Raw genomic sequence first — 27,554 nt, forward strand, 5'->3', positions numbered from 1 at the left:
GGCTGGTTAAAGGTGTCTGACTTACCCCCAGAAATCAGGGCAGCCATATGGGTTATATACTACCCACAAAGGGCTCTCTCTGTCTTAGGTTGGCTTCCCAGAAGCAGAGCCTGAGGCAGGGATTTGGGATCATGTGGTTTATCCAGGGAGGACTCTTCAGGAAATACCAGTAAGGGAAAGAGGAAAGGGCTATTAAGAAGAGGTCTTTGGTAAGGTTTGGCCGTGGGGATCTAAGCATAGATATCACACCACAGAATTTGTCCTGACTTAACCAAGTGGGCAGGCCTTGGTGCCCCTTCAGTGGGGCATTGGCTGCCAGGAGTAGATGGCAGGCTGGAGTGTCCCCAGTTTGCCCATGAGCCAAGGGCAGTCCTCCAGAGAAGGGGACATATAGCCATGATCACACGGAACCAGGATGGGAAGTTGGGTGGGTTCCCTACACTAATCTGTTATTCATGTCAAGCCAGAGTTCTTTTCAGTCTGTCAGGAGATGACTCAACTATAGCATCAGAAACGTTAGATGAAGAGGTTGCATCTTTGTTTTGGACTCTAGATGATTACCTTCCTCAAAAGCATGGGCCTCCTTCATCCTTGTGCGTGCTGGCGTGGCCCCTGGCCAGTGTCCTGGGAGGTAGCTCCAATTGCACCGCGTTCTCCCCCAGTTATGCCACTTACTCTTCTCAGTATAAATTTTGGTAAGCCTCTGAAGTGCAAGGTATACATGACTGTAGCTGATAAATGCTAAATGATAATGTTTTTTGCTTGCTTTCCCCCTTCCTACCTGAAATGTAAGATAATCTTTTAGATGCATGTAGTGATGGGTGATGGGGATGGAGGAATTCCATTTTTTTGCATTTTTATTAGAGTGGGTCTTATGGACGAAAGCATTTAAAAAGGTTCTTCTTATTTCCCAGGGAGATAGATAACAGTTTTATTGCATCTTTTAAGAAGTATAACTGTGAATTTTACTATATGGTTTAGTATATTCAAAAAGTTAAAAAATGTTTCCTTAATGTTTACTGTATTAGAAAATCCCAGTCTACTTTCTGTGTGTCTCCTATTACATGGGACACTTCACTTCTGGACTTCTGGTTACCAAATGTGTGGGGGTTTGTCCCCACACCAACCAATTCTGTGATGCCAGCTGGGTGTCCTACAATTTAGCCCAATTTAATTCAATTCTGACATTGTCTACCTGAGATAGCACCAGATTCCACAGGTTAAGGCCTCAGTCCCATAGGCTGCCCCCACCCCACTTCAGACACCAGTCACATCTGACTTGTCACCTATGCTTCTGACCAATTGGCTATAAATCTGAGATGGCCATGATCCCCTCTTTGGATTTGATTAATTTGCTAGAGCAGCTCAGAGAACTCAGGGAAACACTTACGTTCACCAGCCTATTAAAGGGTAGGGACTCTCTTGTCCCCTCCTGGCATGAGCCGGGTGCTCTGTCCTTTCACTGTATCTCTAAATAAAAGCCTGTACCTTGCTCTCCTAAAAAATAAATAAATAAATAAATAAAAATAAAGGATACGGTAAAGGATACAGATGCCACCCAGGGCGGGGTTGGGAGGATCCTGAGTGCAGCAGCTTCTGTCCTGTGGAGTGGGGGTACGCCAGCCTCCTGATACGAGGGTGTGCTTGCTCACCCGGAAGCTCTCTGAACCACATACTTTGGGGATTTTATGGAGGCCTCCCTTAAGCATGACCAATTTCTAACTCCTTTTCCAGCCCCTCTCCCCTCTGGAGGTTGGGAGGTGGGGCTGAAAATTCCAGGCTTCTAACCATGGCTTGGTCTTTCTGGGAACCAGCTCCGCCCAGGAGCCCACCCAGAGGCACCTCATTAGGACAAAAGACATTCCCATCAGCCAGGAAATCCCAAGGGTTTAGGAGCTCAAATATGTTTATTTTCGAGAATCTCACATTTGCCAGTTTCTCTGCTCACCATTCCTTCTCACATCTCAGACCTTGTTAGGACCCTTTTCTTCCAGAAATGCATTCTTTAGAAGTTCCTCCAGTGACTTTCTCTTGGTGGTAAGCTCAGCTTTTAGATATCTGAAAATGTCACTGGTCAGCCTGCTCTGGGTAGTTTTTCTGGTTGATGTTTTCTCTTAACACTTTCAAGATACAGTTCTACTGCCTTCTGGTTTCTGTTACCAGTGCTGTTGAGAAGTCGACTATCAGTCTGATTGTAGGTCCTTTGTAGGCATTTTGTACTTTTCTCTCTGGCTACTTGGAAGTAGATCCTTTCTTTGCCTTTGGTGTTGTGCAGTTCACAGTGTGTCTAAGTGGAATTCCTTTTTCTTTACCTTGCTTAGTGTATGTTATGCTTGTACTTTAGATTCATACCTTTCATCACGTGTCAAGAACTACCTACGATTATCAGCCTTTCATGCTAATCTTATCTTGATTGCATTCTCTGTATTTCGTTTTCTTTTGGGACTCTCCTGGCTTATGTTAGATCTTGTTCCACCTTCTGTATTTTTTAAACTCCTCAGTCCCAATATCCTTATATTTCTGTTTATTCTGGGAAATTTCTTTAGCTCTATAGCTGTAAGTTTACCAATCCTCTCCTCTCTTCCACTGTGGATAATCTGCTTTTTCACTCATTCGTTGAAGTTTTTCCTCTAACAATCATAATATTTTTATTTCTAGAAGGTCTGTTAAGTTCTTAATCAAATGTATCTGAAGAATTTTATTTACTCATTTGGAGAATTGTACTTTTTTAGTCCTTTAAAGCTTCACACATATTTTTACCTTATGTTCTGTATCTTGTTTCTCCAATATCCAAAATCCCGGAGGGCAGGGAGGACCCAGTTGTATTGCTCTTAATATAAGGGAATCCTGGGGGCCTAAATCGGAGGTCACTCTTTGCAGACAGGTTTTGTCCTTGCTTCCGCTGGTAGCCAGGGATTTGTACAGCCTTTTTTCTTTCTAGTATCTCCGCTTAATGGGAGCGTGTCAGGTTCAGCCTCCCTCCCCTAGCTACCGGCCCCAGGCTTAGCCCTTCTGGGGTTCCAGTTCCGACACAGACATCTGCCTTCAAAGCCCTCTGCCTTTCCTGAGTGCTGAGCACTTCCCATTCCCAGCTCTGGCTTCAGCTTAAACTTGCGGGAGTGGGAGGTAAAGGGAGAGAGTGCGAGTAGCACAGGCATGGAGGTCTCCCTGACTATTAGCCCAGCAATGCATTACACTTTTATTATCCGTGACATAGTTGTGTTTTTGTAAGAGGGCCCTATAAAGTAGAAAACCCACTCTACTATCCACAAAGGAAATTCTACACCTTTAATATTTTTGCTTTTATTTATTTATTTTTTAATGCTACTTTATTTTTTATTAAGATATCATTGATACACAATCTTACAAAGGTTTCACATGAGCAACGTTGTGGTTATTGCATTCACCCATATTATCAAGTCCCCCTACATATTTATTTTTGATTTTGAAACAATTTCCTACTTGCAGAGAAGTTGCAAACTAGTACAAAAAAACTCCCATAGTCACTTCATCCAGGTTCCCCGGGTGGTAACATTTTACCACATTTTGCATTATCTTTCTCTCTCTCTCATTCGCATTCCTGAACCATTTTCCCCAAACAAGGTATAAATTAAATTGCAGTCAAACATCTCCTTCATTTCTAAATACTTCAGTCTGCATTTTCCAAGAACAAGGATATTCTCTTCCATAACCACACTACAATTACTTTGAAAACCAGATAATTAGCACTGACACAGTACAGGCCTTTATTCGTATTTGGCCAATTGTTCCAATAGCCTTTGATAGCAAGTAAAATTAAGGGAAAATCTGGCCCAGCGCCCATTCCAAGATAACACATATCAACTAAAAAAAAAAAAAAAAAAAAAAGGCAGAGCTGTAGAACAATTTGTTGCATTTATTTGGGGTCTTGGGATTGCAATCTGGAAGACACAGATTTAGGAGGCAACCTAAACTGTGTTCCGAATTCTGACAGTTTAGGGTTTTTAAAGGTAAATGGCAGGAAGTTTGTTCATTTACATGAATTGTTTTGAACAGTTTGTGATTAGAGCTGGCAGGGAAATTTGTACACTATTCAGTTTCTGATTGGTTGCTGTGGCCGAAGCCAGGTGAGTCCACGTAAATCCACAGTGGTGGTTTCAGGAATGCGGCGTGGCAGTGGGCTGTATCCGCCATCCTTCTGAGATGTGAAACTGCCAACGTGTGCAGACCCCCGTCTCCTAAGGGCCTTCTGGCCCCATCTGAGTTGTTTCCCTTAGCCATGATGACTCCATTTTGATCTTAGTCTATCACGTTTCACACACATTGCATTTGGTTGTTTTTTTCTCCTAGCATCTTTTAACTTTGACCTGTGTTTCAGCCTGTCTTTGCCTTTCATGATCCTAGCATTTTAAAAAGTCATATTTTATAGAATATTCCTCAAATTTGGATTCCTTCTGATTAGATTGAGGTTGTTATGTCTTTTCAGTAGGGATGCCACATGATGTGTGCTGCATCCTTAGAAGCACATGGTATTGGTCTGTTCCATCACTACTGATACTAACTTTGGTCACTTGGTTAAGGTGGTGCTTACCAGTTTTCTGTATAGTAAAGTAACTAGTTTTGTCTTTGTAATTTGTATTTTATGAGAAACAGTTTGAGACTAGGTTAATGTCATATCATCTGCACTTAGATTATTTTCTAATTCTTATGCCTTTAGTTGATTTCCCATTTTGAATTCTTTTGACTGATACCTGCAGGGTGAACTAACCCAGCAGTCTACCTGTTTTTGATCCGGATAAATGAGGCTCAGCCTTTATGTTTCGGTAGCCTGAGTTTAAATCTGAGGAGGTAGATTTGGAGATCCTCTACTGATGGCATATGATAGAATATATTATATAATATTGACATAATTAACTAGCAGGATATAAAATTAACATACAGAAACCAATAGCCTTCATAAACATAAACAATAACCAGGTAAAGATATAATGTAGAGAAGACCCACTTACAAAAGCAACAAATAAAATACTGAGCAACAAATTCAATAGGAAGTGTTCAAAATCTGTATGAGGAAAACATTAAAACACTCCTGAAAGACAGGGAAGTAGATCTGTACAAACGGAGAGTCCTCCGGTTCCCGGAAAGGATGACTCCATGTAATACATCGGTCAGTTCTCCTCTAGTAAATTGGTAAATATAATGCAACTCCAATAAAAATACAAAAAATTTTATTTCTAGATCCTAAACGGATACCAAAATTCGTATGGAAGAATAAACACGTAAGAATGACTAGGAAAACCTGAAAAAGAAACGCTGGGCACCACGGAGGAAGGGCACCAAGGTGCCTCCCCCTGCCGCCAGGAGCTGGTACTGCACCCCTTTTGAACAAAGCTAGTCTGGTCCTGTTCTTAACTCGCATTGGAATCCTGAACGCTGAGCGTTGAAGCTAAAAGGGAACTTGCTTTTTTAAGACATTCTATACCATCACTGAGGGCCCTTACTCTGTTTACCATCTTTGGAATTCCTCTGCGCTTTAGAGTCCAAATCCTAGAGACAGAGCTCACAGAGGGAAGATGAATGGAAATGCCTTTGGCTGAGCCGCAATTCTCATTATGGGATTTGAGAAAACGCAGGAGTGACGGGAGATTAAAAGAGTGAAAGGAGAAGGAAGACTGGATTCTTGTTGCGCCAGGCTTTTTATGTACAGTAGTAAATCCCCGAGAAATGGATGTCCTAGAAGTCATTTCACAGGTTAGAAAAAGTTAAAGGATGATTTTTTTTAAAAGGTATGATTGTGATTCTAATACAAATATAAAATGGACACATGCTAAAGATTTTATTGAGCTCACTAATCAATGGAGAAACTAGTAAGATGTAACACTGGTTCAGAGGACAACCCGAAGTCCAGACACGCACAGGGACAATCAGGGATGCAAAAATGAATTTGCTAATCGGTACAAAACTGGTCTCCAGCCACAGGAGAATCATTGCCTGCATCTTTATTGTACATAATTTACTTGCATCTCCATTTTTTGATTATCAGTTTTCTACAACCCTGAGAGTTGTCACGTAGCTCAAATGGCAAGGAAAGGCACAGATCCTTCTAGAAGCAGATAACCCCTGGAGGGCTCCTCTAGATGATCTAGAGTGAAATTAAATAATGCCTTCAAGACTTCACAGCAACTCAATAGAAGATCTGGAATTCAAATCCAAATCTCTTTGTCTCCAGAAGGTCAGGCTCTTTCGCCTGCACCAGGTGACTTTTGGGCCATGAATGATGATTTCAGCAGGAGTCATGGTATTAACCGTTCATCACCCCGTTTAGTTAAAACTCCTTGGTCTCAAGAGCAGAGCGCCCCTTCCACAGAACAGACCTGCAGCAACTTTCCAAAGTCCCCCAAAGCTGTCAGAGGTCTGCAGCCCTGAGGACAGCCCCGCTGCCACACCATTGTTCCCTTGCAAGTCTGGGGGGCTTGGAGCTGGTCTGAGCCCTGGGAAAATGCTAGAACGGTCTCAGACTCCCACCGCACCCTGCACCTTGGTGGGCTGAAGGAACTGCTGTAGCCAGGTCAGATCTTTGGTGTGGAAGTCACAGGACGCTTGTAGAGCCAGATTATACCTTCATCATGTAGCCGCTTCCACAGTGTTTTCTCTAAATTGAAGTCATGGTTGATGTAAAAGATGGTTTTTTTCCATGACTTATCATAGTAGTGATTAGAGAAGTGCTCATGGCCCTCGGTGATAAAGCCATAAGCACTCACCTGTATAGAAATGGAGGAGAAATAAGGTCTCTGATTGCTCTTTCCCAGGCTGCTTCTCATGGGCTAACTCTGTGTTGAGGGTGGAGTTCCTTTATCTGGCTCCATCCCTGGGGGTCTGGGTACAGCTCTCATGCCCCACCACCACACCCTTGTGCACACGTGTGTGTCCACACTCATGCCCACTCCCCTCACCCCAGAGGGGAAACCCAGCCACTGTCCCACGTGAGCAGGCCCAGGAATCACCCCGAGCTGTTTCTGCAGGCACTCCTGCTCCTGACGCAGGGACGCACCTGGACATGGAGCCTTACCTGGTCACAGAGCTGAAGGGCAGTAAGCAGCATAAGGGCCCCAGTGGTGGGGCGGTATATTCTCCAGTGGGCAGTTTTCAGGGTCTTAGACCTCAGAAACCTGTGAAACACCCCAGTCCCGCAACTGTCAGGAGCTGTAGGGCTGAGGGACCTGGTCCCTCACATGGGCTTTCTACTCTCACCTGTTTTTCATGTAGCGGAGCAAGTCTGGGTGCAGCAACATGTACCTGTCCAGATGCAAGGCTTCCCGAAAAGCTTCCAGGGGCCTGCGCCTGTGTCAGGGATACTGTTCAGGCTCAGTTCTCTTGCCCCATCTGGTGTGGGCCAAGCCAGGGTCATGGGCATGACTGGTACCCCATCTCCAGGTGACTGCCCCCACCTATCCTACCCTTTGCAGCTGTTCACTGCACAGCTCAGTTTGGGCATGGGGAAAGGGCAGGGTACCTGGACCAGAGGTTATTTTTCACCAGGGTCTGATTCAGAAGCAGTGCTTCTAGCCACTCATAGTCCCGGGTGCCTTCCAGGAAGTGCAGGTAGTGAACATCCTGAGGACCAAGGACGGCATGTGGTCCAGACGTCTGCCTTCAGGACTGTGGGCTGGCGGGGCCCGGCTCTGACTCCAGCCCGCCCACTTGCTGCCCTCCGGCCTGGCCTGGCTGTCTTCCCTGCTGTTGCCTATCGTGTGAACAGAGCCCGTACCAACCCCAGACCCCAGACACCGGACGATCATCCCCTTTGTCACCTGTGTGCTCCCTTATCAGGCTGTGTCGTGACCAAGCCCATTCCTCTTTGCTCACCTTCCCCAGAGGCACGTGCTGGAAGCCCCGACTGCCCAGTATAATAAGTGACTGGGTCAGGGAGAAGGCAGTGAAGCCGTAGAAAGACGTCCGAGTCCCCACATCCTGTTCGTAGCCCTTGATGACAGCTCCGCTCAAGCTATAGAGAGAGACCAAATCAGACCACATGAGTGCAGGCGCCGAGATGCATGGAGGTGGGTGGGAAGAGGAGGAGAAACGGGGAGGCAGCAGCTACACATGGAAATTCCCCTTCCACGTACAGGCATGGATGCCTATCAGATCTTCGCAAAGAGCCTGTCTCGGCGGGAGGGGGACCTTGGGGAGGGCAGGCTCACCGGAACACGTAGTCGTGGCCGTCTATCTCTCGGCCCATGCGGGAGTTGTTGAGGATGCCCCCGTTGCCCACCACGGCACAGCTGATGCACTGGGAGCTCCCCGCTGGGAGGCTGGCCAGGAGCAGCTGCTGCTCTGCCACTGGGGGGAAGCGTGTCACCACATTCTGCACCACTGGAATGGGGGGTTCCACTCAGAGCTCTGCAAGGGCCAGGGGTCCGGGGCTGGCGGCCCCCAGGGACGAGGTAGATCAGAGACAAAGAGCCAGCTGCCCTCTGCCATGCCTGGCACACACCCAGCCCCGGGGCAGGGACTCACAGGAAAAATTGAGCTCCATGAAGCCAAAGGGCGGGGCAAAGTGCTCCAGGCGGTCCCACTCACTCCGGTTGAAATGTCTGGAGTCCAGGAAGAGGGTGAGGTTGGCCAGAAAGAGTTTCCGGAACCAGAGTGACTTGGAGGCTTTGACCTTCAGTGAATCAGGGCAGGTCTGCGTGCAGGAGGACGGGTCAGGGCAGGGAGAGGCCCAGGAGGGCCACAGCCAGGGGCTGGACTGCGCGGCAGGGGGCGGAGAGCGGGCCTCAAAGTTCGGAAGGCACCACCTCTGCTACCTTTTCCACCCTATTTCCAGGTCTACTGAGCCTCCTGGCCATTGTCCAGGCCCACTCTAGTCCTGAGGGGTCCCAGAGGGCAGGCGGTTCTTGCCCTCAGGGCAAATGCAACTCTGAAGGTGCGGGAGGAGCAGCCTGTGAGCGTGCTCCCTGGTGCGGGGTTGCAGTTACAAGTGTGAATGTGTATTTGGGGTGCTCCCCTCCTGTAGGTGTGGCCCAGGCTGCTTTCCTTAGGGGTGGAGGAGAGGGAAGGTTGGGGAACTGCTGTACATTCCCAGGAAGCAGGGCTGGGTGTCAGGCTGGGCGTCAGGTCAGTGCCCCCTCCATATTCCCTTCAACCCTCACCCCCTCTGCCTGCAGGAGGATGGGGAATCAGGGGTCAGACCCCAGAGCAGGTCACACTCTCCCACCCTGACAGATGGCCTAGGCCTTCCGGGGCGCAGGGCAGCTCCTTCTCCTCACGCTGCCCAGGCTAGGATTTGGGTTTGGCCTTTAGAGGAAGGAGGGGTGGAGGGTAGCTGTGTAGGGTGACAGCACAGGCTGGGACAAGGCAAAGCCTAGGAGTGGAGCCTGGGGGGAGAGGGCGAGGGTGGGTGGGCTGCCTGCCGGGAGGGGCTTCAGCACAGGGAGGTCTGGACAGAGGTAGTGGCAAAACTCACCGTCTGTCGACCCCCAATGTCCAAGCTGTAATTTTCCTCAAAATCCCACTGAGGCTCAGAGCGGAAATTGCTGGCCCGCAGCCTCTGGCCTCTCTGTGTGGCGAGGCCCTGGAAAGGGGCAGAAGGCAGGGTGGCCTGGGAGCCCGTGGGGGCCGCTCCTCCTGTTCTCCTTCCCGTTGGCCCTGGGGTGGTCCACACTTCGGCCTGACTTTCTCCAATGGGCATCTTTGCTGTGGCCACCCCTTTGCCCCAATGCCTCCCTGGCGCTGTCCTCGGGGCGGCTGGCTTCCGCGGCCAACCCCTCCTTCCTCTGGTTGTCCTCCTGTCCCAGCTCTTCAGCGATAGTACCTCTGTACGGTCAGAGGCCATCTCCCCGCCCTGCCATCCCCAGGACAGCATGTCCCCCGCGGTGTCCCGGCTCTTCCATGACGGCGGCTTTGCTGTGCCAGGCATGCTGCCCCTCTCCTCTGCTATGGCCCAGACGGCCCCTGCTCTTGCCCTCCAGTCAGCAGGGTGGCCGGCAGCCACGGGGCCTGCCCCCAGCTTGCTGTCCCCTTGTGCTGACGCCGCACGGCCAGCTGTCCTCCTTTCTGCTGTGGGTGCCTGGGGTGTAGCATTCTGTAGCCACTCCAGAGACCTTTCTTTCATGTTCTCCATATTCTGGTGCCTAGGGACGGAGAAAACTTTTGATGAGGGCCGAGGATTGTGGAAGCAGGTCAGAAACAGAACGAGTGTTTATTCTGATTCCTCAGGTGGAATTTGGCCAGAGCCCAGGAGAGATGAGGGGAGGGGTTATCACCATCCACTCCCCCAAATCAAGCTGCACCTTTGACAGTGGGTCTGGACACTCACCTCTGACTGATCAGGGCACCTTGGTTGTGGCACAGAGTTTGGGGTGCCAGAGCTGGAAGCCAGGAACAGAGCCGAAATGCTCACCCAGCACCACCCTCTGTGCCCACTCCTTAGTGGCCCCCAGCGTCCACTACATGCCTCACAGGCAGTTCTAAGAATGCATTTGCATGAACCTGGTCCTGTCACCTAATATCTGTAGGATTCAGTTGACCTCTTTATTTTCTTAATGCAGCATAAGTAACAAAGGTAACCTTGGTCACCAGGAAATGGGAAAGCCGCGTTCGTATTAAGATTATAGCTGTCAACCTTAATTTTGAAAGAGCTGTCTTAAGTACCTTACACCCTGCTGAAAAACAACTGCTGCTTGTCGGCATTCCTAGGAAAAATACACATACTCAGCAAGTTTTGTCAAGAGCCCCCAGTATTTGCCGCATCTCCTGTTTGATGCTGGGGACCACGAATGAAAGGTGTGTTTCCCAGCCGTGGGTAAGAGGAATGCTAATGAAGAGGAGTTGGGTAATTAGAATATGGAACCCGAATCGTCCTGGGGAATGTGCGATTTCAGTGGGCACAGGGAGGGGGCTGTAGGCAGGTGACCCTGTCTGAGCAGGGGCTGCTCCCAAACAGGGAGGCAGGGCCAGATCGGGATTTGCATTGTACGTCAGACTAAGGAATTTGAACTGTATCACTTGTTTCCTTGTCCAGGAGGAGCTTTTTGAAGAATGTCAGTGGGTGAGGGGGGCAGGGGTACTGGAACAGGGCGAGGCGCACATGAGTGGATCTCCACCCTGGAATGCTTTTCCTAGCGGTGGTACAAGACAGATGCAGGTGGCTGGTCTGACTTCTGGCTCTCAGGTTTCTGGCTCCAGGGATTGTATTTACTTCACTTTCTTTATATTTTTGACTTTTATTGAGGCTATCAAAGGTTTCACTTAATTTATGCAAATTCACGTCAGATGTTCTGCAGAGGAAGCTACATCCTCTGCTCTGCACAGTCCTCTAGTCGGACTTTGTAGAGGGGTCCCCGTGCTACACAGGTTTGGGGGAATTCCTGGGAGCCCTGGCAAAAGGAATCCTCTCTGGTGACCTCACCATTACCAGGTGGGCTGCAGGGGGGCCTTATCTCCTGCTCTTTTTCCCAGCATCCCAGGCACCCCTGGCTCATCTTGGTCACGCTTGTCCTAAGCGCCCCTTATTTCTGCACTTTCTAAGCCACATGTGACTACACAGAGGAAAAGAAACAGCATGAATGTGCACCAGATGGAGCTGACCGAGACTCCTAGCCCTTCCAGCTGGTGTGACTGGGAGAAATCTTCTTAACCTATCTGACCCTCAGTTTTCTTGTCTCTAAAATGGGCTTTTGCCTTTTGCTTTTGAGAGAAGTCTGCTGTGAGCATGAACTGACATGTGCTCAGCATCTGGCACAAAATACACACTCAACCCAGGAAGTCCCCCAATCCCAGAGATGCTCTGTTCCCAGTCATTCTGGGTCTACCAGGTGCAAGTCAGAGATCTACATGGTCTGGTCTCCAACTCCTCCTGTTGCAGCTTTGATTTCTACCCACACCCCTAACTCAACAATTATGAATTGATTCTTTCATGCAGCAAATATTTAGTGAGCACCTCCCGTGAGCATTTTACTAGTTTCTGGGGCCTCATTGATGGGCTTAACCAGATACATTTCTCCCTCCATGAAGCCTGTGATATTAAGGGGATGACAAATCACACAAATAAACATCCAATTCTTCATTAGGGGATGTGCTGGGGAAGGCGGGAGCCTGAGGAAGCCTCTGGAGGTAGCCTGACCAGGGTCAGTGCTAAAACCCTGTCTGTCATCAAATCAGTCATGTTTGGGGGTATATTTATTCAGCGGCAATGTCATCTCTCTCTTAAATTACAAACTCCACGGCGGCAGAAATCACTCTATGCATCCCTTCCAGCCACGTCACATCAGTGCTTTCAAAAGGCTTTCTGAGCCCAAAAAGAAACGGATTTAAACAAAAGCAGAATCGAATTTGAAATGTGTACATATGGAAGAATATTTCATTCAAGAAATGTTTACTAAATGTTTAGTCTGTGCATCAAGCTGACTAAGTCCCAGGAATACAGATCTGAATACACAGAATACACAGTTATTGTTACTAAAGGCAGAAGACAAGGGAACTTTTTCATTCCTACAAAACTGCAGAGCCGGCCCACAGTGATCCAGGCAACAGGCAGATTTCCTGTGTTAGCCCTTCCTCGATGAGGACCTCCCACCCCTTGGGGCCAGCCCTCCTGGTTGGCACGGTATTTGGTATTTCCTGCCTTCCTGGGCCCCAAGCAGGAACATTTGTTCAGGTCCTCCAGGAGGGGCACTCTTTGTTTTGACCTTTGAACTGAACAGGGACATAAATTCTCTGAGGGTCGGTGGGAAAGGGCTAGCATTGGTGTAGTTGCTTCTTACCCCTGGGGGTCTTTCCTCCTTGGGTCACCCATACTTATAACGGGCTTTATGTAGTGAATGCCTCTGCCTTAGTTAGATGGCTCAAAGAAGTAACTAGAATGAGAGATGTTTCAGACCAGGAAGGAGAGAAAGGCATGAGACAGGCTGGACTGTGACATAGGGCAGCCTGGAAGGGCTGGCAGCCTTCAAGCAAGGGTTTTTAACCAAGGAAAAAAAAGGGGGAAATTTATTATAAGGATGGAAAGTGTCTGAAGGAACCCAAGAACAAGAGATATTGAACCTCTAGAAGGGCCTGGAAGGAGCTAGTATTCTCCCTTTGAGGCTTTGTCCCTGTCCCTACCTCCACTCCCCGCACCTGCTGTCTTCTCCTCTGTCCCGCGTGGTGGTGGACGACAGGGCTGCCCCATAACAACTGTTCTCTCTTTGCTCCCAGGTGTTAATTTCTACAGGAGAGACTCTGGCCCACTTGGGTCCCTTCTCCATCCCTGGCCAGGGTTCTGGGTCACATGGTGAGTGACATGCTGGGTCCACCCTGTGCATGGGAGAAAGACAGTCCCAAGAGGAAGAGGGGATTATTGGCTCACGAGCTGGGCAGGCACCCCAAAGTGTCCTGACAGTATTACTGAATGCGGAGTGGAAAACCTGAGTTAGTCCAGAACGTACTCTTGATCAATTTACGCCACCTTTATTTAGTAGTGAGTGTACGCCACCTTTATTTAGGGATGGGACTCACTCTACTTCCATTTAATCTGACAATTGAGCTTAAGCTCCGAGCTTGCCACACAACAAAAGCCAGGGTATGAACTCTGTGTGGCAAACAGCTCTCCTTACTCAGCTATAACTCTTGGGCAACTGATCTCCGCTTCCCACCTCTGAACCTCAGGAGGCCTGCAGACGTCTTCCTTCTAAACTATAAGCACCTTAACGTGGCTGACTGGGGAGATGATGAGGCAGGGGTGATTTTTTACCTACACATCTCAAGCATGCCGCACAAACAGCTGGCCACCTGCTTAGTGATCAGGTGGCCGGAGCGGAGAGAGGGCACAAGGCCTTCTTCTCTGCAGTGCCACCTAGAGGCAAAAGCGGGGACTGCTCTGCTTGCAAATGCTGCAAGATCCTGGTGACTGGTTCCTCTTTTACAGGAAGTTACGGCAATGACCCAGCTAGTGACAAAATTGTGTAATTTAGTTTCACTTCAGTTCCCTATGGTTAAATACACCTGTGATTGCTAGGGATGTGGGTGTTTATCCAGGCATTTCCTGCAGCTCATGTATGGTATTTACTGAATGCTCAAATTGCTTCTGTCCATATGCTGAGTGCCAGTGCCCTGTGTCCCTGCATCCGTCTTGTCCAGGCTCTCTGTGATCCTGAGTGTATCCACTGTGGGCAGGGCTGGGGCAAGGGCACCTTTCTAGTAAGGAGCCTCTACTTCAGAGGAACAGGCAGATCAACGACAGATCACATCCCAGCATAATTAATGTCATAATTCTGATCTATTTGAAAGGTAAAAATGTAAAGTGTTGCACTTTAAAAAACAACTTTATCATTGGAAGGGATCACATAGCTCTGTTCAGTAAATGAAACAAATAACAAAAGAAAAATTACCTGGCAGCCTCCTCCCTCTAAATTCTTAAGTACACATCACCAAGGGGAACCCGGAAGCAAAGAAATGGCAAAAGGTAAAATTTCACTTATGCCTGAAGCCATGAAACAACTGTTGGTAAGAGAGCAGTATTTCTCAAGAACAGAGCATGTATTAGAGTAAATTTAGGGGAATGCTGAGGTTGCTATCACGTTGAAGAATTGGCCAAATTGAAATCTGGCAGTAATACCACAAATCAAAGGTCACTAATAAATCCAGAAGGAGAAGATTGTTTTATCAAGGATAAGAAAAGAGCTCAAGTGACCTCCTTGCTGATCCAGCAATTCCCCTTCCAGGTATTTGACGAAAATGAAAACAGTGATTCAAAAAGATATCTGCACCCTCACGTTCTGCAGCATTAGTTACAATAACCAGCATATGGAAGCAACCTAAGTGTCCATTCATAGGTGAATGGATGAAGAAGATGTGATGAATATACACAATGGAATATTACTCAGCCATAAAAAATAAATCTTGCCTTTTGCAATAGCATGAATGGACCTAGAGGGCATTATGCTAAGTGAAATAAGTCAGACAAAGAAAGACAAATACCATATGATTATACCTATAGGTGGAATCTAAAAAACAAAATAAAACAGAAACAGACTCATAAATACAGAGAACAAAACTGATGGTTGCCGGGGGGGGGGTGGGGGTGGGGGGATGGGCAAAATAGGTGTAGGGAATTAAGTTATTAAATAAATACTAAGTCACAGGGATGTAAGATACAGCATAGGGAATCTAGTCAATATCACTGTAACAACATTGTGTGGTGGCAGATGGTAACTAGACTTAGTGTGGTGAGCAGTTCATAATGTATATAATGTATATAAATCTTGATTCACTAGGTTGTATACCTGAAACTAGTACAATATTATGTGTCAATTAGTCTTCAATAAAAAGCAAACAGCAAAAGACCCTTTGATTCCCTAAATAGTTCTGGGCTCTGCTGTTCTATGGTTCAGGCCCTGGAAGGGCCCCCAGCTGGGCGTGTCTGCCGCATGATGAGCAGGTGGTCGCACAGACGCGCCCCGAGCTCACGTCCTCACATGGCTGGCTCTCCCTCCACGATCCCCACCATCAGAACTCATTTTGTCTCTGGCCCTCGGTTCAAGTGTGCTTTGCTCTCCAGGGTTACACGCCTGGTTTTCCCTGCTTCTGCTCTGCGTCTCCTGGATAGGGGCACACCCCGCTGGTTCCATGGTGGAGCCCTTCCTCCCTCCCCCCACGTCGGGGCTCTGGGCATGGAGCCCCACTTAGTGAGCTGGGCCTGGAACTTCCAAAACTCCTCTGCTGTCCACATAGCCCTTCAGGGTCTTATCTGAAATGGAAACCAGCCCTTCTGCTTTTCTTTTGAAAGTATTTTCCATGGGAAATCCTGAATGTTTTCACATGTGAATGATTTACATTTCAGAACTTCGCTTTGAAATTTTAGATGCGTCTACAAGTTGTTTGGATGACTAGAAGTTGTACTTTGCCTTAATCTGCCTTAATTCTCTTCATATGCACAAATCTGTATCTGTTGTTATTCTGGGTGTTCTTTTTACAAATCGAAGTCAATTCATTTGTTTCATTTTCAGCCTTTAAATCCTAACGGGGACAATATACACAGGGAACAAAAGGGGGAATACAGCCATACAGCCGAGTCAGCCCTGCATTGCTTCAGCAGCTGGATCCAGTTTCCAAAGCTTCCCCTGAGCTGGGGGTCCGAAGCACCCCGAGATTCCATTCAGCTAACTGGACTCCCTGTGGCCTGAATGATGGGAAGCTGGCTTAAAGGTGAACATTCCCCCTCCCAAGGACACACAAATGCACGCACAGGCACACGGCTCCCCAGCCCCACAGGCAGCAGCCTTGTCGTGAGAGTTTAGCAGACTAGAAAAGACCTTGGCTGGGGTGGGGCCAGGAGACCCCAGGTAACCACGTAAGACAAGGTTTTTAACACAATGGCAGGTACAGGTCAAGAATCACAGATACGCCAGACCCATGTGGCCTAGTGGCTGGGAACTCAGCCTTGCCAGCCAAGGTTGCTTAAGGCAAAGTTTGTTTTTTGTCTCCTGTATCCAGTACCTAGGTTGTCCCTTTTGGGATAATCACACCTGCGTAAAATTCATTTAGGGGTTATTCCAAGTTCAGGTGACATTCCTGACCCCCTTGAGAGAGTGACCTTGAGGGCCGTTCCGAGAGAGGAGCACGTCCAGGCGATGAGTGGGCATGTTCCCTGGCGCCCTCTGGGGCAAGAACTTCCCCCTGAGAGACTCGGCACAGGCCCCTACAGCCTCGGCAGCACTCAGTAACCCCAGGATCGGGCTCTTATCATTTCTGCTTCCAGATGACTCGGGCTGCCACCAGGGCAGGCTGAGCCAGCCTCCCGCATGGTGACAGGAGTCACACGCTCTGCAGTGTGGCAGTCTGTTACCTGCCCGTGACTTAACCTCTTGAATCCACCAGCTCTCTTCAAATGTTGAACTTGAATCTGAAAGAGAACTAACACTTGGCACTTGGCAAAGGGCAGCAGAGCCTGTGGGGAGGAAAGTAGCCTGGCTGAGTTCTAGCCTGGCCAGTCCCTAGCCAGCTGTGTGATCTTGATCTTTGCGCCTCCGTTTTCTCATCTGTTAAGTGAGAATCTTAATATCTGTCTCACAAAACCTGTGAGGATTTGACAAGCCAGTATAAAAGGGACTTTGAAAAATACTATGTTATACAAAAGTATGCTAGTAGCCCTGGGTCAGGCGCCAATGCTGGATGACACACAGCAGCTGTCACAGGCCCATCAGCTCCCTTTGGGCTCACATGTCCAGGGACGAACAGCTGAAGAGGTGCCAGGCCACGGGTAAATGATATCTCATTTGTAGCCCTTAACTACTTAGTAGAGAAATGAAGAAATAGCAGGCAGTGGTGTTACTCAGAAATACGGCGGTAAGTGCCAAAAGGAAAGCGGGAGGAGGAGCGGCCGCCTTGGGCATCGGGACCCTGGGGAAGGCAGGAGACGGCGCTCTGTTTTGATGTAAGCCTCGTAATCCCATTCAATTTAAAAATGTGTGTGCTGCCTCAATAAGAAGAAAAAGTTAATGCAAAAACTCTGAAATCCAAACGAGACATGTTTTTGAAAATCTGTGAGGATTTGAAAAAACAGTGCAACACTGATTCCACAAGTATTTATTGAGCGGTAATTATAGGTCAGGCATTGAGAGCCATCTGTTAGGGATTAAAGATAAGAAAGCTATAGTCTCTGGTCTTAAGAAGCCCAAGATCTGACAGGGCAACAGACCTGAATGTCTGCATTTAGCTGCAGTAAAGTGTGACAGGTGTGATGTAAGTCATGAGTGGGAGATGGTGGAGATACGGCCTGGGGACACGGTGCGCCTCAGCACAGAAGTGATGCCTAAATGGGTCTTTTGCTCCTGTGACTTTCTGCAGAAATGAACTTTTCTGATTTTCCCTTTTTTAGAAACAATGCATGCTCGTTACCAAAAAAGGGGAAAATGAATGAAAGTGTAACAGCATACCGACCTGAAAACTACCCTTTCAAAGAACCTGCTTTGACACCGTAGGGCACCAACATCCAGGTCCCTTTTCTATGCCTGCTGTGCTGAGAGTTAGTATTTGGAATGTTACTTAATTGTTTTCCTCCCTTCTCCGCTGGTGCCTGCAGCCCGCCCACCGCCAGCAGGTAGAGGCAGCTGGTCATTGCCTCCGTGGACACATGGGGCCCTAAGAGCTGGAAAATGAAGAATCCATTTCAGCAAGACCTTCTGGCTTTCCCCTCACATACCGGAGCCCTCAAGTGGGGAGAAGGTTTGATGAAATAGATAAATTAGCTTGGAGAAGGATTTTTGAATTTCCTACCACCATTGCTCCCTGCCTAGAAAGATTGACTCTGGGTGGGAAGGGAGTATGAGGGGGAGGGAGACAACAGAGAGCTCTGTGGGTCCCAAGGTCAGGGGGCCCCTGTACCCTACTTCCTTGTAGCGTGCCAGGAGTCTAGCAAGATCGCTGCATGCTGAACCTAGGAAGATAGGACCACAGACAGTGCTGCTGGAAGTTCTCACCCCAAGCCAGGTGGACATGAAAGAGCCGGAGGTGGGGACGGCCAGGAACCAGGCAGCCCCTCCCGGCCTGGGCACCACGTCAGGGAGCCCCCGATGCCAGCCCGAAGGTGGGGCAGAGCGGTAGGGATAGCTCAGTTCTTCCGCAGCTTGGTGGATGGGGTCCAGAATCAGAAATCAGGAAAGTATAGAAAATAAAGTTGTATTTCTTAGACTAAAACAAAATAAGATAAAAAACAGAATCTGTAGGCTTGATTTTACGACTCACTCTTAGTGATCATCGCTAAAGCCAAAACAAGGCATAGAATCTTCCAAGACAAACTTATTCCAGACTAGAGACCCCCGCCAGGTGGAGACATGGTCTCAGATTCTATGTGCACATCAGGGAGCTGATTGGAGACCCGGACCAGAAGTTCTGCCAGTTTGGTGAACTTGGGTTTGTTTTTGGATGATAGGAGAGGTAGTCCGGTAACCTAGCGTTGAAATCATGGAATTGTCTTTAATTCTATGATTTATTAAACTTTCCCCCGTCATCTTATTTGTTGCCAAATCCAGCTGATCCGATGCATGTCTTTTCTGCCTAGTCCCCCTGTCTCCATGGCCACCTGGCCCAGGGCCTCACTGACTCTGCCCATAGTCATCAAGACGGCCCTGTCCTCACTCCCCTAAAGCCACCCTCCCCACCAACCATCTACCCTATAATCTATCTCGACAGAGTCATCCGAATAAAGCACACGTTTAATCAAGTTACCCCCTTACTCTAACGTTTGTAATAGCTACAGAATAAAGTTTAGACATCTGGCATGCTATTGAAGGCCATGCGTTCTTTCTTTTGCCAACAGGCATTTAACTGTGTTACACCTACACTGTGTCCAGGACCTGTTCAAATTACTGGAGAACTGGAGACAAATAGGATACTTCCTGCCCACAAGAAACTCAGTCTGGCAGAAAAAAATACACTTTGGATTCATGACATTGTGTCCTGATGGATGTGATAGAGAAAGATAGGGGTGTTTGTGGGGGGTCTGATGCCAGCCTGGTGTCTCTGCTGGAGGCATGGACTCCGGAGCCTGGCTTAAGGTACCAGGGTGACCTTGGATACGTTACCCAACCTATTTTATCTATAAAGGAGAGGTCCTAATAATGGTATCTATCCAAAAGCTTGACCTGTGAATAGCAATCGTTAATTCCTAATACCAGCACCTGGCACGCTGTGAGCTCCCTTTCAGGGTTAGTGAAATTAATCATCAATCTCATTCCTAACACGTCCTGCCTTTTCCCATTTCTGCACCTTGGCTTACACTGTTTCTTTAATTTGCAAGGTTCCTGCTTGCTTAAATGTCACACAGCTCAGGCATTATGCAAATGCTACCGTGTCCGGGATGTTCTCCGTACCCAGTCCCCGCGTGGAAGCACTCTTTCCAATTTGCTCCCATAACAATTGTCACATTTGACATTATTGCGGTTATTTGTCACTACTACTAATGTCATGTGCATTCTTTTGCTTTGCGTATGTGTCTCTCCTCCAGGAGATTTCGTCTCTTGAGAGTCAGCAACATGAGGAGGTGGAAAAGTATAACATTTGCCCAAATCCCCTATGTTCAAATACCTGTGTTGCTACTTCCTGGCTTGTTGGAATTAGGCTTAACCTTTTCCAGCTTCATCGGCTTCATTTTTGTAAAAGAATAAGAATATTAGTCCTGGGCAACAATTGGGAAGATCGGAAATAATACTTGGAAAACTCCTGAGGGTAGGTCACGATTTGGAAATCTCTAACTGTGAAGACAGTGATCGGTCATAAAAGCGCAAACACCGCAGGGATAATGACCTGGGGCTGACATTCTGCAGCTCCCTTTCGTGTCTGCTTTAATCACAGCCCTTTGCCCAGGGTAAAGGTGGACCATTATGTCTCCTGGTCACTAAGCCGCCCTCCCTTGCCCCTCTTCTTCTCCCCCTCTCGGCTCCTTCAACCCGCCTCTTGATTTTCCACTCCTTCCACTTGGCCCTGGTCCTCCCCTCACATCGGGAAAACCTGCTTGTGAAGTCAGCCGCCTCCCACCCTGCAGTTGGAGCCCAAACGACGACTCAGTCCTTTCTATCTGTCGTGCTCACTTCTGACAGACCAATCACTTAAAAATGACACTTTCATGAGGTCACCTCCCTGCTGAAAAGCCTTGTGCATCGGCCCTTGGCCCCACGCTCCTTGACCGCCTTTGTCAGAGCCAGGCCCCGGCTTTGGGGGATCGGGCAGGAGGGGCAGCAAGAACCACAGCCAGGCCCTGAGACCATCTCCCCTTCCTTTGGGAGGCTAGCTCTCCTGGTATTAATATCTCTTGGTATTGTCACTCTGGGGAGAGGGCATGCAGAGGGCTTCAGTCAGATGTGAGGGTCCTGCTGACATGGTGGTCTCTGCAGGGTCAGTACTCCATTTTCCACTGAGGAACCCCTCACGAAGGTCTCCCCAGGACCTCATCTCCTGCTGCCCCAACAGAACTGATTGTCCCCAAACATTTTTCAGGACTGGATATCCCATTACCTGGCTCCCACAGGTAATGGTGCATTCCTGGGACTCTGACCCATCCTGTGAGCCACAGGAAGGGCCGAGCTGCCCTCCACAGCCTCCTGGGCTGTGAAGGCCCCAATGGGGCAGGGCGGGTCTGGTCCTCTTCCCAAGACATCACACGGTGGACAGTCCTAACCGCCCTCCACCTTCAGAAATCCCCAGACCAGAAACAGGCCCCAGTCTACTCAGGTCTCCTCTGAACTTGGGAGCATGGGCTGGGGGCGGGGACCAGGCCTCCCGAGACCACGAGTGCGTCTGCTGCAGCCCACCCCCACCAAGAGTCTCACCAGGAATCCTATAAGCCTCCGGGCTGCTCTCTTTCCCTCGTCCCCCTATGTACGTGTCTGGCTGAGCTGGGCTTCTGTCACTTCTGACTGAAAGAGTTCTAACATGTACAAACCCAGATTCATGCCATGCGCAAAAATATATTTTAGATAGGTGAACTATTTAAAGCTTAAAGAACAAAAGTATGAAAATATAAATAGAAAATATAGGAGGCAATGTATATAATCTACACACTTTTCTAAAAACAGCACAAATTCCAAGGGCTATCAAGGAAAAGATAAAGTAATTTTACCTACATAAAAAAATGACTTATGTAGGACATAAGATAGTATAAACAACACAATAAAAACAAGTATCAGGCTGGTGAAAACATTTGAGGTATTGTTACATGTATGGTAGAAAACAGTTAATATCTCTAATATACCAAAAGTTCCTAAAAATAAGAAAAATAATTTAATTTTTAAAAACAGCAAGAAATATGAACCAGTCACTCTTGATTTATAAACTTAAGCGGGTCCTCAAATTCACTAGTGGCCTGAGAAATGAAAATTAAAAAGAGAAACAATTTGTGCCTATCAGATGATTAGACTTGTTATTTTTTTTTTATCATATAATGTAGATATTTTATTCCAGCTCTGGAAATGAAAAAAAAAAAGGGGGTGGGGGCGGGAATAAGGGAACACATCCTTCCGCACACCATTCTAATTTAGCTGACATTAATTTGGAAAAGCTAAAGCATATATATATACACATATAGATGAATAAATATTTATACGTATGCACATACATATTTTTTCAGATTTTAGTCTCACTGGTGTTCATGTATTTACACACTTTTATTTTTTATAAGCACTCTTGAAATTCAGATGCATCCTAATACATCCGCCTCTGCTTCCTCATCAACTTTTTAGTATCGTTTGGATTGTATTCACAGTCTGTGTTTTAGTCATTTATGGGACTGGTCAGACTGACTATTGGACGTTGTAAGGGGAAAACCTAGTTTAGGTTATATATACTCTGTGCATCAGTGTTACCCATCGCGTGATTTTTCATCATCATTTGCACCTTGTAGTTCGCTAGGCAGACTATTTCAGCTTCTAGAGCTGGACTTGTGACCCAGGAGCTTGGGGTCAGGCACAAACTGTATGGTATCCCAGGTGGATTCTGAGTTGGTCTTTGTCTTGTAGCTAAGCTCTGTTGCCAAAGGCACTGAGGGTTTCAGGTCAAGAGCTGTCTTTGCAGGTGCTTCTGTTTCCGTAGAGCTTGCTAGCTTAGCTTTATCTTTAGGCTCAGGAAATGACTCTCCCTGGCTGTGTTTTGCCCACAGTGATTTGACTGCTTCATGAATTTGCTGGCTTGTAGCACAGGCCTGATTTCCAGTTACTTTTGCAATTAGTACTGACTGACTGGGCAGCAGACAGTTGCTCCTATCGTGGCCAGTCCCAGTGGATAAGCAATTTTCTTAAACCTCGAACCTTTTCTGGCTGAAACCGAGCCTGCCAATCCTGAAACCATAGCCACTCCAATTTTTGGATGAAAGTTGCGAGGTGGAGTCTTCAGGTAGACATATGCATCTTTTCCAAACGGTACTGTACCCGTTATCCCATTTTTCACAAAGACGTAAATACCGTTGCACCAGCCAGTTGTAGTGCGGACGGATGCAAAACCCGTTTGTAAATGACCAGACTGCTCTTCAACGTATTTAGTCTGAAGAGGTGGTGCCCTGTACATGGGGAACTGCTCTGGTTTCACTGGCTGCTTTTTTGACTCTTCTTTGACTGCATGCCAACTTACAGATGCACATACCAGACCTGCAAGCACGGCTGTCTGCCTCCCCATCCTAACGGCAGCCATATCTGTGACTCCCTGTGCCCCAGTTTTCATACCAGACAATCATCATGAAAAATGCTAGTGATACCCAGTGTTGCCACAGAGGAGAAAGTTAACTCTCACACCTGTTGGTGCACACTTCTCAGAGAATGACTCGATGGAATCCATTGACATGTGATGTAAACATACCTACTGTCTTGGCAATTCTGCTTCTAGGAATCTAGCTACAGAAATACTACATGAGTGCACGAAGGTATGTGGGAAACAAGTGGTAACAGAAGCGTTGACTGATAGGGACTAGTTAAATAAATGATTCCATTCTGCAGAATGCTACGCAGCCACGCAAAAGAGGGGATTAGACCTGTGTGTGCCAACATAGAAAGATGTCCATGATTAGAGCTGATTTAAAAAGGAAACCTGTGGAACAGTGTGTACAGTGTAACTATCTATTTCTAGCCATCCTCTGTCTGTCTGTATCTATCTATCTATCTATCTATCTATCTATCTATCTATCTATCTATCTATCATCTATCATCTATCATCTATAAGTATCTTCTATCATATCACTGTATCATCTATCTACCTACCCATTTATCCAGTTGTTGTAAGGGCTTGTATGACATAAGGTACAGAGCACAGGCCATTGACCCAGTACACCTGGGTTGGAATCCTGGCCCTGTGACTAACTAGCAGGGTGAACTAGATTTCCTTTGTCTCAGTATACTCATAACCCTAAGAACAAGGGAGCTAATACATATAAAGCATTTAGAATAGTGGCTGGCATACAGGAGGAAGTGCCATAGAGGTGTTGGCTGCAGTGACATAATAAGTACATAGACACCAAAGAATCCAGAGTGTTGCCTCTGAAGGGTGGGTAGAGATGGCAGTATAGTGGAGAGACCCTCACTTTTGCCTTACTTTTCTGTATTTTAAAAAACTTTATGAGTTTCTTTCTCATAAACGTGTATGACTTTCAAGTTTTAAGCATAGTGAAACGAAAACATTCCCAAACGGCTGAGTCTGGAGAGAAAGGGTCTCTCACCGCTGGAGACGTGTTTATGTTATAAGAAAACCGGTCTAACAGTCAGTCCCAAGACTAACTCGGGACCCGGAATTTAAGCTGCCTGCCCAAGTGAGAGGTCTCCCATTTTCTGACAGACTCCTCAGGGATGGTATGATTTTGGAATGAATGGAATACACAGGATAAATCTTTTGCTTTAGGACACCAAGAATGACACGTCAGAACTGACCCCAAAGCTGCTCTTACTACTCAGGAGCAGAGGCGAAAACAGCCTTGTTTTGTACCTATACCTCTGGAGACCCAGGGCCATTGTTCTCGAACGCCTGCCTGCATGTCCCCTGGACAAGCCCACAGCACCTGCCACACCTGGGTTTGCCCACTCCCGCCACGTCTGTGTCCCCGGAGGGCCCCCTTCGCTCTCCCTGCTGTGGGTCCCAACAATATTCTTGATCCCTGACACCACATGCCACATGCGGATGCCACTGTGTGTGCACACATGTCCCATGTGGCCTGTGCCATGTCTACAGAGTACTTCAGTCCTCCCTGGGCTGTAGTTTTCAAATTTCTCTAGTAAATTATGAGGAGCCTGGAAAGGGTTAGACTCTTACCTGGACGGCTTTGTACTGGGTTCCTTAACAAGAGAAGGCAGGGCCAACAGGAGGAAGAGCAGCAGCGCCAGCAGCAAGAGCCACCGGACAGCGCGGCCCAGAGGCCCCAGTCTCCACCGGCACAGCTTCATGCTGGGGTGTCGGGCCCTGCAGGAAATTTCTGCATATCTTGGAGCTTTGATGTGGACAGCAGATAGTTTAGCCACTGGGATCTCCTGGCCAGGGAGTGCCACCATTTGTCCTACAAGGAGACACCCCGGTAACCACAGAGCCAGAGGAAGGAGGAGCCACCGCTGCTGCTTTATGAAGGCTTGTAGGCTGACGCGGCTGGAAGGAAGAGAAACTCCTTTTGTTCAAACAAGTTCACCTGCCTTTTCTTTGTTTCTGAAGCCAGTTTCTGATTGCAGAACTTTATGAGAAACATGCATCACTTTCATGAGGCTCCAAGCCCTTGGGGACTTCGTCTGACAAGCCGCGGGCGGCAAGAACCTTGCATGACTTCTGCACTCAACATGGGTTTTATAAGAAAAATACAGGGAACCCATTTAGGTCGGAGAACCCCGCAGCCCACAGCAATCTCTGCACTGAGAAACTACTGACTGGAGCTGCCAGAATGTCCCCTTTCCAAAGCATTTAGAGCAGAAGCTCTCAGTCTGGGGTGCACATGAGGATTAAGCTTTAAAACATCCCAATGCCCGGGCTACACCTCAGCCAATTAAACCCTAAACTCTGGAGGTGGGTATTTTTCCAGGAGTGTATATTTTTTGTGGCTGTGATGTGTGGCCAAGTTGAGAACCCCTGATCGGTAGCCATTCTGTTCAGCCTTCCCAGCTCCTGATCTGAGGTCACTGCGGCCGTGCTCTTCTGAGCCAGGCGCTCAGGATGCTGTGCACATGCTGATGCAGCCTTGCGGCCACTCCAGCTGAGCACAGTTCTCAACCCCATGTTACAGTGGAGGAAATCGCATCGGTAAGTGAGCAGCCTGCCCAAGATCACAGAGTGAACCAGCCTATATAGACGGCATTCTTGGAGCATTGTCTCTGAGGAATTAACTCAGAGAAAAACTATCAAAATCAATTGTTAGAGAACTTAGAAAATTCTGAGTAGCAGTCCTCCATAAAGTGCTGTGGGTTAATAATTTGTAAAATACTGCTTACAGTTAGTTGAAACACACAGGTGTTTTCCAGCAGCGGAAGGGGGAAGTGCAGCTTGGGGCTTTGAGGATCTGGGGACCCGGGTTTGTTACGCACACATGGCTGTGCGTGTTCCTCTGAATGCAAAGCTCCCAATTCCGTACGCAATGTCCCTGGCTTTCGCCCAGGGCATGCACCAATAAATGCTTAAGCCACCTTCCCCAGGGCGGATGAAAGACAGAAGAACATGCTTCTGAAGTGACTAGATGAATAATAGACACATGTGACAGGCTCCCTTTATCCATACCATACACGCAACTGTCCCAGAGGATGGCTGGCAGCAAGGAGGGCCATCTCTCTTAGTACCGTTCAGTCTCCCTTTCTCTCCGAGCACAACTAACCTGCAGGTGTTCACACACCGACTCTGAACATTTTCTGAATAGACTCATATCAAATCATAACTCTTTGCCTTTACTAACCGTCTGCCCAGGGTTCGCCTCCATGCTCAGCTCGAGCAGTTACCCTTCACCTGGTACCTGACACCTGTTTGCAATGCTAGGCAAATGGAGTGAACGGTGGGAAGGCGTCTTCTTACCCTCAGCCCTGGTTTGACTAAATGGAGTGTCTCTTTCATCTCACCACCCACTTTGGAGCAGGCACTGGCTGTCAGCGCTGTCCGACACCCACAGAGCATGGAGAGCCAGCCAAGCTCCTGTACACGGTCTGGGCCTCTCACCACCTCAAGTGGGGCTTGGGCTTGGAGTTCCTGCAGCCAACTGGTAGGGGGGAGGATAGTGGAGAGCCCTGGTCCCCTGCTCTCAGGGTCCAGCCCAAGGCACCTGTGCAGAGCGGGAGAGCCAGAGAAACACAGGTTTTTGTGGAAACTGACTTTCCAGCAGTTTTTCAAATATCATCAAAGACTTTAGTTTTTCTTTTTACTGGCCATGCAGATAAGCGTTCTTAAAAGGTAATTTTCAGTAAAAGGAAAAATCACGACTCTCATACAGATACGAAGCATGGAATTCTTCTAGTTGGAAGGAGCTCAAAGTTTTTTCCTGTATCTTTTGGGCCCTGGTGGTTTTCAGTTCAAAATAATCTTCATGCCGAAGTGGCACGCTCTGGGGGCAGCCTGCTCCTATAGATGTCCTCTCAGAAACCACTGCCCACCCCGGGGCATCCTCTGCTGCTCTTCTATTCTGTATTTCATCTGTTCACAGTCATTTTTATTATTTCCTTCTTTCTACGTGCACTGGGTTTAGGTTGCTCTCCTTTCTAGTTTCCTAAAGTGGAAAGTCAGGTTAACTTTTCTGAAATATTCCTCCTTTCTTAAATAGAGGTTTCACATTTCCTTCTAGGCATGCCCTCGACTACATCCTGTAATTGCTTCATTTTCACATATCTCAAAATATTTTCTAATTTTCCCCTGGTGACTTTTTTGACCCATTGGTTATTTATGAGCATTAATTTCCATGTATTCATGAATTCCCCAAATTTCTTTCTGTTGTTAATTTTTAATTTAATTCCTTGTGGTTGGAGAAAAAGTCTGTGTGATTTCAACCCTTTAAAATCTACTGAGGTCATGGCTTAGCCTATGGCCCGTTCTAAAAAATATCTATGTACACAGAAGAATGTGGGTTCTGTTGTTGGGTGGGGCGTTTTACAGATATCTGTTAGGCTTAT

General features: G+C 47.6%; 1 protein-coding gene, 1 long non-coding RNA gene and 1 pseudogene across 8 annotated transcripts; 1 reads left to right on the plus strand and 2 right to left on the minus strand.

The window, feature by feature from the left end:
• Window positions 1-5,792: 5,792 nt before the first annotated feature.
• On the minus strand, window positions 5,793-26,041 carry ST6GALNAC1 (ST6 N-acetylgalactosaminide alpha-2,6-sialyltransferase 1). 7 transcript variants are annotated; one of them, XM_036997557.2, is made up of 10 exons: window positions 25,899-26,038; window positions 24,742-25,068; window positions 9,446-10,112; window positions 8,497-8,728; window positions 8,181-8,352; window positions 7,846-7,984; window positions 7,493-7,593; window positions 7,231-7,320; window positions 7,049-7,148; window positions 5,793-6,740 (listed from the first exon to the last, which is right to left on the minus strand). In XM_036997557.2, the coding sequence occupies exons 2-10, from the start codon at window positions 24,975-24,977 to the stop codon at window positions 6,549-6,551; spliced, it is 1,929 nt and encodes a 642-aa protein (XP_036853452.1). In that variant the 5' UTR covers window positions 24,978-25,068; window positions 25,899-26,038; the 3' UTR covers window positions 5,793-6,548. The 7 variants fall into 7 exon arrangements, 4 of the variants coding, with proteins under 4 accessions (XP_036853452.1, XP_017518290.2, XP_036853453.1 ...); XM_017662801.3 differs by having other exon boundaries at window positions 8,497-8,665; window positions 25,899-26,036; XM_036997558.2 differs by having other exon boundaries at window positions 24,742-24,982; window positions 25,899-26,022.
• Window positions 16,021-19,243, plus strand: LOC118968166 (uncharacterized). The gene is made up of 2 exons (XR_005055682.2): window positions 16,021-16,164; window positions 18,041-19,243. It is a non-coding gene; the product is annotated as an uncharacterized lncRNA (long non-coding RNA).
• On the minus strand, window positions 22,037-23,267 carry LOC108398662 (MICOS complex subunit MIC27 pseudogene; annotated as a pseudogene).
• Window positions 26,042-27,554: the final 1,513 nt, after the last annotated feature.

The sequence above is a fragment of the Manis javanica genome, chromosome 4 (genome assembly GCF_040802235.1).
Source record: "Manis javanica isolate MJ-LG chromosome 4, MJ_LKY, whole genome shotgun sequence".
In the NCBI taxonomy this organism is placed as follows: Eukaryota; Metazoa; Chordata; class Mammalia; order Pholidota; family Manidae; genus Manis; species Manis javanica.